The 12,207-nt window shown below is 40.7% G+C and overlaps 1 protein-coding gene across 1 annotated transcript; it reads right to left on the bottom strand.

Moving 5' to 3' along the window:
- Nucleotides 1-6,096: 6,096 nt before the first annotated feature.
- Nucleotides 6,097-7,070, bottom strand: LOC103261848 (olfactory receptor 1D5). The gene is given in 2 exon segments (XM_008059440.2): nt 6,097-6,815; nt 6,818-7,070. Coding segments are annotated over 2 exon segments (969 nt in total). The 5' UTR covers nt 7,068-7,070.
- Between the last annotated feature and the right edge of the window lie 5,137 nt (nt 7,071-12,207).

Raw genomic sequence — 12,207 nt, 5'->3', positions numbered from 1 at the left:
CTCTTTGTTAATGGAAATACTATTAATTTTTCTATGTTGATTTTGCACTCAGCCAGCTCATTCTATTTTCTTGTTGTTGTCAATAATTTGCAATGGGCCCTCCTTGTGTTTCAAAGTATATAATTATATCATCTGCATATAATGATATATAGAGGGAATATGGTCTTTCCTCCACAACAGCTTTTAAATCTTTGATGCTAGCATATAGGAAACCTATAGTTTTCTTTCCTTTTCTTTCTTTCCTTTTTTGTTTCTGTTTACCCCACATAGCACATTCCACACATAAATATATCTCTTCTCCAGAGACCTTACTGAATTCTCTAGTTTTTACTGTTTCTTAATTTGTTTCTTGATTTTAAAGCACACATTATTTCACCTGAAATAATATTTTCTCCCCTCCCCCATTCTAACTACCCCTTCGCTTTAAGGTCTTATATCTTGCCCAGGCTTTCCAAAACATTAGATAAAAACAGCAAAAGCAGAGTAGTTGTACCCATGTTGACTTTAATAGAAATGCTTCTGTGTTTCACACAGTGTGAGATCCACTATGGTTTTGAGTCTTTATTAAATTAAGGTTTCATTTAATTCCTGTTTATTGAGAATTTCATTTTTTGTTTTTAAAATTAGCAATGGATGCTAAATTTTACCAAATGCCTTTGGTCATCTAACGATCAGATAAGTCATTGCCATTGTCTGTTCTTTTAGTAAACACTTGGAATTAATTTGCTAGCATTTGATATAGAATCCTTGCCTCAAATGCTTTCTTGCTTTTGAGTCAGAGTCCTACTCCGTGGCCCAGGCTGGAATGCAGTGGCACGCTCACCACCACCCCAGCATCGACCTGCTGGGCTCCGGCTATTTTTCCGCCTTAGCCTTCCAAGTAGCCGGAACCGCAGGCGCGCGCTATCATATCCGGCCAATTTTTTTTTTTTAAATTTCTTGTAGAGACGAGGTCTCACCAACTTGCCCAGGCTGGTCTCGAACCCCTAGACTCAAGCAATCCTCTCGACTCGGCCTTCCAAAGCGCTGAGATTTCAGGCTTGAGCCACCGCGCCCGACCATCAAATACTTTTCTAAATGAGAGAGCCCGGGCTGCGGGAGAGGCCCTGCGTGGGAAAGAATAACACATATATATATATATATATATATATATATATATATATTTTTTTTTTTTTTTTAGAATGACTTAATTTTAAGGGTGGGTGGAAGGCCCAGGACTAACGCGCTTCCCAGTGGGCTAGGACAGTCGGCAGAGAACGACAGGGAGATTTGGATCCGTTGGGTACGTTCCTAAGAAGACACTCGCTCTCCCTGCCCGGCCACCACTGGAGGGCGCGCGCCGCCTGCAGAAGGCGACGGCCGGCCGCGATCGGGGAAGGGAATGGAGCGCCCACCTCGCCAGGCTTTTCCTTAGCTGGTTCTGAGGGAGTCAGCGGTTCCGGTCTCCTCAAAGGCTGCGGGCCCGGGTCAGGGAGGGCGAAATGGGTTTGGACAGATCAAGAAAGAGGTCGAGCTTTTCGAGGGCCTCCCATTGGTCAAACTGCAGGCCCACGCTCCAGGGCTTCCCCACTGGTGGCTGGGCTCACTTGTGGGTTAGGGTTAGGGTGGAGGCGCTTGGGGGGACGGGGGGGGTGGCGCGCTCACTCGTGGATTGGCGCGCTTACTTGGAGGGAGGGTTGGCGCACTCGCTGGGGGGCCGGGGAAGGTTGGCGCGCACACCTGGGGGGACCCTGTGCTCACTCTGGGAGCGCGCGGGTTCTCGGTAACTCTTGAACCGACTTCTGTGGCGGGGTCCCGCGCGCTGCCGGAGCCTCGTATCCCCTTTCACTGCTGTTTATCTCGGACTCGCGACGATCAGGACCGGACGAGGTTCAGAACCTTCCGGGGGGGACAGCTGGTCCTGGCGTGGGTTTGCGGGGCTCAGCAGCACCGCCCCCAGCAGAAATCGGCGAGAGGCAGGGAAATCGTGTCTAGAGAGTCTGGATGTAGGGTCCCGGCTGGGGAGGGAGAAGACCACTAGGGGCAGCTTCTACCCTCCCCCTGGAGCTGGGGGTTGGAGGTGGGAGTCAGCTCAAGCCGGGAGCTCCCAGCGGGAGTACCAGGCTTTGAGGGCCTCTTAAGTGCTCTGTTTGGGAGGCCTAACTCCAGTAAAACAAAACACATTCAAATACACCTACATCTCACAGTAAACATAATTGGTAGGTGACTCTCTGGAAGGCTTGAGTTGCTTTTGACAATTTGATATGCCAGCTTTCGCATACGTTGAAATAACCATTAGTAGTTTCAATTTTGCACTTTTAGTATTTTGGAACCAAATGCATTTTTTCCCCCAGAACTCAAATATTTTCTTAATTCTTGGAAAACTTGTAGGCCTAAGGCACAGACGGGTTCCTGTAGTGGCTAGTGGATAAAACTGACTACCTCACAGCCATCCACACACAGAAACTCGCACACGCATTCACAGTCACTCTAGGTTTTCATGAAGTTGCTGAGTCCTGACTCATGCAGAACAGGCCAGTGGCTGCTTATACATGGGGAGAGGCTGCCCAGCCTCCCTGCAGTGGTCCAGAGTGAGGTTCTGCTGACTGCATATAAGCAATCAGAATGGAAACAGTGGGGATCTTTGCTAAACAATAAAACTGAATAAGAAGATGCTTAATAAGACAACCCAGGACAAGTTCTGGGTACTCATGTTTTGAGTCCAGAGGCAGGGGCAGGAGGCAGTGCCACATTGGCCGCCTTGCAAAATCGGCTACAGCAGCATTTCTTGCACATATTAGGGTCACTGTTGTGTAACTCTGCACTGTGAACCACAAAGATAACACAGAGCCTTTTGGCTATGTCTAGGTAATTTTATATAGTTTATTCCATGATCTCATATGAAGACACAGGCGCGTGCTGATGAGCCAGAAATTCTGTGGAGTAATTGGTGAGTGTCTGAAAGCATACACATCCAAACTGCTAACAGTGGTTACTCTTGAGATAGCAAAGTGGACTTGAGAAGTGGGAGGGTGCAGACTTTTAATTTTACTTTTGATAATATATATATCAAAGTAATACAGATATATGGGAAAAAATATAAGCCATATGAGGGGGACCCAAAAGAAACCAGAATTATTTTTTGGAGGGCTGGCCCTTGTAGTACGGGCTTCTCCTGCTAGGTAAGTATTCTAAGAACTCATCGGCATCAGTGTACCAGCTAGCGTTGTGAGAGGCTTCAGTGAATTTTGTTTGGAAGTTCTTTCAACCCATTTGCCCATTTCATAATGGGTGATTTATGAGAGCTCTTGCCCACACCGTGTTGAGTGTTCAGCAGTTTTTGACTAATGGCATGACTCCATGCCCCCCCCCATTCACTTGATCTTGCCAAGATGGAAAAAGTCCTCAAAGGGAAAAGTTTTGCTGATGTGGAATTGTTGAAATGGCTGAAGCACTACATGGCATCAAAATGGACAAGTTTAAAAACTGTTTTGAGCAGTGGAAAAAGTATAATGATGAGTATATTGCATCAAATGGTGAGTTCTTTGAAGGTGACTGAAGTTCAAACATGTAAGAATAAATACACAATATTTTAATAAATAAATTCTGTTTCTTAAAAATAAAATTTCCTCTTGTATAAGTTGACCATAAGTGCATGGGTTTACTTCTGGGTACTCTATTATGTTTCATTGGTCAGTGTGTCTGTTTTTCAATCTTTAAAACTTTTTTGTCTTTAATTGATCCATAGTAATTGTACACATTTATAGGTACAGAGCAATGTTTTGATACATTATACAGGGTGTAATTATCAAAGGGTACTTAGCATACCCATCAACTTCATACATTTATCATTTCTTTGTGGTGAAAACATTAAAGATACTTTCTTCTGGCTATTTTGAAATTCACAATGCAGCACTGTTAGCCCTAGTCACCTCACTGTGCAGTAGAACACTATAACTTATTCCTTCTATAACTTTGTACCCATTGGCTAACCTCTCCCCATCCCTTCTTCTCCCATTACCCCCACTCCCAGCCTCTGGTAACCAATATTCTGCTCTCTGCTTCTATGAGATGAACTTCTTTAGACTCCACGTATGAGTGACATGATGTAGTGTTTTCATACTCAAGAGTTGAGATTTAAAACATTATTTTACTGCTTTATTAAGGACAGACTTTGGTTTAGAATTTTATCTAATGCTTTCTTGGTATCTATTGAGATAATATTTCTTTTGTCAATATAACGAATAACATTTATTAATTAAAAAGTATCAAATTATCTTTACATACCTTTGATATATCCAAATTGGTTATGTGCTGTGTTATTATTTTAAAATATTCTGTTGGATTCAGTTTATTAGTGTTTTCCTTGGGATATCTGTATATATATATATATATTTGACATACTGTACCTATATTCAGAAGGGAAATTAACTCCTGCACTTTTCTTTCTTGCTCTCTTTTTCTGCTTTGGTATCATGTAATATTGACCACATAAAATGATTTGGGAAGTTTTATTTTTTTCTATTCTCTGATTTTTTTAAAATAGAAAGATTCACAGACTTGCTAAAAGTTGTCTGTAAAAACATTTGTATCTGAGATATGTATATACATATATAGTCCAGCATAATTTGGGCTATTATAAACCATTGCATCAGTTCTTCTAATATTTACAGAACGATTCAAGTTTTCCGTTTCTTGAGTTAGCTGTGGCAAGTTACATTTTCCCAGGGATTTATTCATTTTTGTCTAAATATTCAAAATTGTTGGCATGTAGATATTTATACTATTTTGTCTTTTTTTTTAAAGTTAGGGTCTCACTCTGTCACTCAGACTGGAGTGGCATGATCACGGCTCACCTCAGCTTTGACCTCCTGGGCCTAGGTGATCCAGCTACTACAGGAGCCTTAGCCTCCTGTAGTAGCTGGGACTACAGGTGTGCTACCACATCCAACTTATTTTTTTTTTTTTTGTAGAGATGAGGTCTTGCTATGTTGCCTAGACTGGTCTCCAACTCCTGGGCTCAGGCAGTCCTTCTGCCTCCGCCTCCCAATATACTGGATTTATAGGCATGAGCCACGCCACCCGCCAAGTCTACAGCACCCGGTATTCCCAGGTAGTCTCCCATCCAAGTACTAACCAAATACCAAACCTGCTTGGCTTCCAAGATCAGACAAGATCAGGTGCATGCAGGGTGGTATGACAGTAGACAATTTTTTAAAAAAGAACTAATCTTTGGTTTTTTGATCCTCTCGATTATGTTTTTTGTTTTACATCTCATTGAACTCTAATCCCAATTTCTTTATCTCCTCTTTTCTGTTCCCTGGGATCACTAAATTGTTCATTTGTTCCAGAATCCTCCCCTTCTACTGCCCTCTACTACTACTTGAGAGTTTTGTTTTGAGCGGGTAGATGGAGTTGTTGCATGAAGAAGAGAGGGAAGCTGAGGAACTACAGACATAAAGGATTGAATGGACTTCCAAAGGATAAGGTCTGTCTTCCTACAGAGAAGAGGAATGCATGAAAAAGACAACAGATTATTGCTCTGAAGCCCAAAAGATAAAATCAACCCAGAGCAAAAGAGGAAGAATTGACATCTTTTGTCATTTCTGCCTGGACCATGGGGGCTGTTTCCAGCGGGACTATGCATCAGCATTGAGGCAGTGTGTGTTGTGCTGGGCAAAGCATCAGGAAAGGGACAGCCTCATCCTACTTATAGTAGGGCAGTGCCAAGTGTCTTCTCCAAATAGCTTGAAGGCAGCAGGCTCCTTAGAGAAGCCAGAGCTCTGGAACATAAGTGAATGTGTGCTAGAGAACATGAGAGACTCCTTTACGCTATAACTGGGTATGTCTGGATGAGGGACTTTGGTTCTATGGTCTAGCAAGTTTAAGTATTTGACACTGCAAAATTTTGGTAGTAGTATTAGTGTGACCTTATTTATTGCCAAGGCTGGTGAGGTCTGGGGGTCATTGGGTTACACATTATGTCCTCTTTACCACAGATACACATGCTCATTTTGAGTTGAGGCTATGCCCTGATTGCTGTTGTATACCCCATAGGTTACTGCCTTATACGTGGTGAAGGATATTTCTAGTCTCCACTTCAAAATTACCTTATTTTCAAAATTGCCCTTCTTTCAGCCTCTGGAAAGGTTTTTCTAGGAGTCTTCCAAGAGCCGCATGCAAGTCCTTGTTCCTCAGGCTGTAGATGAAAGGGTTCATCATGGGCGTGACCACAGCGTACATCACTGTGGCTACCGAGTCCTTCATGGAGTATGTTTGGAGTGGCTGCAGGTATACCATAGCAAGTGTCCCATAAAAGAGGGAGACCACACCCAAATGGGAGGCACAGGTAGAGAAAGCTTTGTATTTTTTAGAGGCTGAAGGTATTTGAAGGATGGTTCTGACAATGTGGACATAGGATGCAATCATAAACCCTAAGGGGGTAAGGAAGATGAAGCAGCCCGTGGCAACCAACATTGTGTGAATAATGTGGGTGCTGGAACACGCCAGCCTCAGCAGGACGTACATCTCACAGAAGATGTAGTGGATCCGTCAGGGCCCACAGAAAGTCACCCTGGTCATGAGGAGAGTGAGGAGGAGGCCATAGAGGACAGAGAGACCCCAACACAAGATGAGTAGCAGGAAACAGAGGTCAGGGCTCATGACTGTAACATAGTGGAGGGGGCGGCAGATGGCCACATAGCGGTCATATGCCATCACAGCCAGAATGAAGTTGTCCAGGGTCACCAAGGAGACCAGGAAGTAGAGCTGTGTCAGACACCCTGCGTGGGAGATGGCTTTGTTCTGTGACTGGAGGTTTACCAGCATCTTAGGATTGTGTTGGTGACAAAGAAGAGATCAGTGAAAGAAAGGTTGGCCAGGAATAAGTACATGGGAGTGTGCAGGCGGGAGTCAGAGCCGATGGCCAGAATGATGAGCACATTGCCCACCACCGTGACCAGGTACATGGACAGGAACATCCAAAACAGGATTTGCTGCTGCTCAGGACTCTCTGAGATCCCCAGGAGCAGGAACTCTGAGTCCTCACTCTGGTTATCTCCATTCATTTCCCCAACTTTCTGCAACATTAGTACCAATGAACATTTATTAAGTGTCCTCTGTTGAATAAAGACATGATGTTAAGCAAAATCAACTATTTTTATACTATTATTAAAAATATTTTGGCTGGATGTGCCTCACATCTGTAATCCCAGCACTTTGGGAAGCTGAGGCAAGAGGATTCCCTGAGATCAGGAGTTGGAGACCAGCCTAAACAAAATGGCGAGACTTTGTCTCTACAATAAATAAAAAATCCAGGCATGGTAGCATGCACCTGTAGTCTCAGCTACTTGGAAGGCTGAGGGAGAGGGATTGTCTGAGCCCAGAAGATCGAGGCTGTGGTAGCTGTGATCATGCTACTGCACTCCAGCATGGGTGACAGATTGAGACTCCAACTCCAAAAAAAAAAAAGTTTAAAATATATATATATATATATATTAGACTAAATCTTAGGAATAAGAAAAGCAACAGAGTAGAATTAGGAACAAAAAATATATAAAATTCTTTATGCAACTTAATTATTCCAGCAACTTCTAATCTGCCATATTTAATATTATAAAATAATGGCTACATCTTATTTTAAAATCTTGTCATTTTCAAATACTCTTGAAGTGTTTAAGTTTTAGAGTGTTATGATATTGTGTAGGATTTTAAATTATATTTAATATAGGCATATGCATTATAAGAAATGGATATTGCCCAACTGAACAGACAGGTGAAATAAAAATATTGGAAATGAGAAAGAATTATTATTATTACTTGCTGATGTGATAATCTTTCTGAGAAATCTGAGAAAATTAACAACAACAAAAAAAAGATGTCCGTAAAGTGACCAATCGCTAAAGGAATGGACCCAAAACGAATCATGGTCCCAACAAACCATGTAATGCAGTGTAAGACTGTTGTCAGAATTCTTAAGTTCAAGCCTGAGTGCTGCCACTTTACTAGCTGTAAAACCTCAGGCAGGTTTCCTTTAGTTCTTTAAGATTCAGTTTCTTCATGTGAAACATAGGTTGAGGCAAGGAGAAAATTAAGTAAATAAAGTACTTAACAGAAGGAGCTGGCATGCAGGGAGTACTCAATAAATATTGTCTATTATTATTACATATAAATGATATGGAATACTAAGGTTGAAATATAATATGAAACACATAATCAGAAAACAAATCTATGCATTAAGATGCTAATCGGAATCAGGCATGGTCTTCAAAGTCTCTGGTGAGACATATAGTAAAAATGTAATAAATCGATAGACATACCAAGATTTAAGACAGAAAGATGAGCTGTTGCAAAGGGGCATATTCTGAGTTATTCTAAAATTTAAACTATTTGAAGTCAAAATTCTAATTGAGTTTTTAAGAGACAAAGTGAATCTAAATTTCATTTAAAAATAAACATGAAATTAAGCTAGAAAAATGTTTAAAGCAAGGGGGCACTTACTCTATAAAATATTAAGAACTTCAAAACATAGGGTGCGGTGAGGACACAACATCAGTAAAGTACCTGATCTCAAACCAGGCAGAGTGGGGACCAAAGGGAGGCCTAAACTTTACCTATACGATGACCACTTGTATACTTAACCCTGAATTGTACCCCACATCTTTAAAATAAAATATATAAGAAAAGAAGAGAATGGTATTCTGGGTTCTCCAACTCTTTGTTCAAAAAAGCAGAATTATGACCACCTTTGATGAGCTGACTTGTCTCCCCCCAACATTTCCACGTTGAAGTCCTTACCTTCAGTACCTTGGAATGTAACCATATTTGGAGATAAGGTCTTTAAAATGATGATTAGTTTAAAATTAGGCCATTTGAGTGGGTCCTAATCCAATATCATTGGTGTCCTTGTAAGGAAAGGAAGAGACAACAGGGATATCCCTTCACCAGGAAAAAAAGAAAAGAAAAAAAGAAAAGGCCATGTAAACACACAGAGAGAATGTGCCATTGGCAAGCCAAGGACAGAAACTGACTCTGACAACATCTCAATCTTGGACTTCTGGCTTCCAGAGCTGGGGGAAAATAAATTTCTGTTGTTTAAGCCAAAAAAATAAAAATAACCAGCATGGTACTGATGCCGGCATGAACAGATCAGTAGAACTGGTTAGAAACTTTGAGACAAAGCCAAATACATGTGGGATTAGTGGCTTATTATAATACTTTCATTCATCAGGTGAAGGTTGTATTATATAGTAAGTGGCATTGGGACAACTGTCTACTTATTTTGGGGAGAAGTTGCATCAATGTTTTGTGTTTTATCAAACATATTTCAAATATACTAACAGACAGAGATTGGAACCATTTCCCCTGAAAACTGGAATAAGACAAGGATGCCCACTCTCATCCCTCCTTTTCGACATAGTTTTGCAAGTTCTAGCTAGAGCAATCAGACAAGAGAAGGAGATCAGGGGTATCCAAACAGGAAAAGAGAAAGTCAAGTTATCCCTCTTTGCAGACAACATGATTCTATACCTTAAAAACCCAAGCGAATCTGTCATAAACCTCCCTGCACTGATAAAGGACCTTGGTAAAGTCTCAGGATATTAAAAATCAATGTGCAAAAGATAATTGCATTTATACACACCAACAACAAACAAACAGAAACCCAAATAAAAAGCACAATCCCATTCACAATAGTTAGAAAAAAAAAAATCAAATACTTTAGCATCCTCCTAACCAGTGACGTGAAAGACCTTTACAATGAAAACTACAAAACACTGCTCAAAGAAATCAAAGATGACACAAACAAATGGTACAATATTCCATGCTCATGGATTGGAAGAATCAACATTGTTAAGATGTCCATCCTACCTAAGGCAATCTAAAGATTTAATGCAATATTCATTAAATTATCAGCAGCATTCTTCTTAGACCTGGAAACCACACTACAGGAATTCATATGGAAATATAAATGACCATGAATACCCAAAACAATCCTCAACAAAAACAAAAACAAAAATCAACTCTAAATGGATCAAAGACCTAAACGTAACACCTTAAACTCCAAAAACCTTAGAAAATGCAGGAGACACCCTTGTGGAAATTGGAACTGGCAACCAATTTCTGATTAAAACCCCAAATGCCCATGCCATAAGATAGACAAGTGGGACCTCATCAAACTGACAAGCTTCTGCAAAGCCAAAGAAACTATCAAGAGAGCAGGGAGACAGCCCACAGATTGGGAAAAAATATGTGCCAACTGTATGTCTGTCAAAGGCCTAACATCTAAGATCTACAGGAACTCAAACGTGCTAAAATGAAAAAAACGAACAGCCCCATTACAAAGAGGGCAAAGTATATGAATAGATATTTCCCAAAAGATGACATACGAGCAGCCAACAGATACATGAAAAAATGCTCAGCCTCACTTTCATCAAAGAAATGCAAATTAAAACCACACCGAATGGAACTGTGTTTTTTATTTGGGTTTCTGTTTGTTTATTATTGGTGTAGAGAAATGCGATTGTCTTTTGTACATTTATTTTGTATCCTGAGATTTTGCCAAAGGCTTTTATCAATGTAAGGAGGCCTTTGACAGATTCTCTTGGGTTTTCAAGGTACACCATCATATCATCTGCATAGAGAGATAACTTGACTTCCTCTTTTCCTATTTGAATACCTCTGATTGCCTCCTCTTCTCTGATTGCTCTAGCCAGGACTTCCAATACTATGTTGAACAGGAGGGGAGAGAGTGGGCATCCTTGTCTAGTTCCAGTTTTCAGGGGAATTGGTTCCAATTTTTGTCCATTTAGGAGTATGCTGGCTGTGGGTTTCTCGTAGATGGCTTTTACTATTTTGAGGTATGTTCCCCGTATGCCTAGATGTTCAAGGGTTTTTATCAAGAAGGGGTGCTGGATTTTATCAAAAGCTTTTTCTGCATCTACTGATATGATCATGTGGTTTTTGTTTTGACATCTGTTGATGTATTTAATTACATTTATGGTTTTAAAATATTGAACCAGCCTTGCATGCCAGGAATGAAGCCTACTTGGTCATGGTGGATGATTTTTGAGATGTATTGCTGAATCTGGTTTGCGAGGATTTTGTTGAGAATTTTAGCATCTATGTTCATCAAAGATATTTACCTGTAGTTCTCTTTCTTTGTTGGATCTTTACCTGACTTGGGTATCAATGTGATGTTGGCTTCATAGAATGATTTGGGGAGAGTTCCAACTTTTTCAATCGCCTAGAATACCTTCAGTAGGATTGGTATCAGCTCCTCCTTGAATGTCTTGTAGAATTCTGCTGGAAAGCCATCTGGACCAGGGCTTTTTTTTGTAGGAAGTTTTCTTATTACGTAGTCGATTTCCTTGATTGTTATTGGTCTATTTAGGGTCTCAATTTCTTCTTGTTCCAACCTAGGTAGGTTGTGTGATGTCTGAAAGTCCTCCATTTCCTTATGGTTTTCAAGTTTGTTTCCATACAAGTGTACGTAGTAGTCTCTAATGATCTTTTGCATTTCTTCAGGGTCAGATGTGACTTCATCTTTTGTGTTTCTGATTATGCTTATTTGGTTTTTTTCTCGTTTCTTCTTGGCCAGTCTAGCTAGGGGACCATCAACCTTGTTTACCCTTTCAAAGAACCAGCTTTTTGTTTCATTGATTTTTTCTATTATCTTTTTGTCTTCTATGTCCTGGATTTGGGCTTTTATTTTGGTGATCTGGATTCTTCTGCTGAAATTAGGGTTTTTGTGGTCTTGCTTTTCCAGCTTCTTTAGGTGGTTTGTTAGGTTGTGAATTTCTGTTCCTTCCATTTTCTTCATGTATGTTTGTAGGGATATAAATTCCCCTCTTACTACAGCTTTCAGGGCATCCCAGAGATTTTGGTAAGATATTTCTTCATTTTCATTTGTGTCCAGGTATCTTTTGATCCCTGTTTTGATTTCGTCGTTGACCCAGGAGTTGTTTAGCACTGATGCTGTTTAGTGTCCATGTCTTTGTGGGTTTTGGGGGGACTTTGTTGGTGTCAATGTTTATTTTTATTCCACTGTGGTCCGAGAAGGTGTTTGGTAGAATTTCAGTCCTTTTAAATTTGCTTATGCTTGATTTATGGCCGAGCATTTGGTCGATCTTAGAATATGTTCCATGTGGTGATGAGTAGAATGTGTATTCTGTGGTCTTTGGGATGAAATGTTCTGTAGGTATCAATTACTCCATTTGGTCCAAAGTCACA

This window comes from Carlito syrichta, unplaced genomic scaffold (assembly GCF_000164805.1).
Source record: "Carlito syrichta isolate Samal-C Ts95f unplaced genomic scaffold, Tarsius_syrichta-2.0.1 Scaffold304053, whole genome shotgun sequence".
NCBI classification, from domain to species: Eukaryota; Metazoa; Chordata; class Mammalia; order Primates; family Tarsiidae; genus Carlito; species Carlito syrichta.
This window is presented reverse-complemented; position numbering and strand designations above follow the sequence as displayed.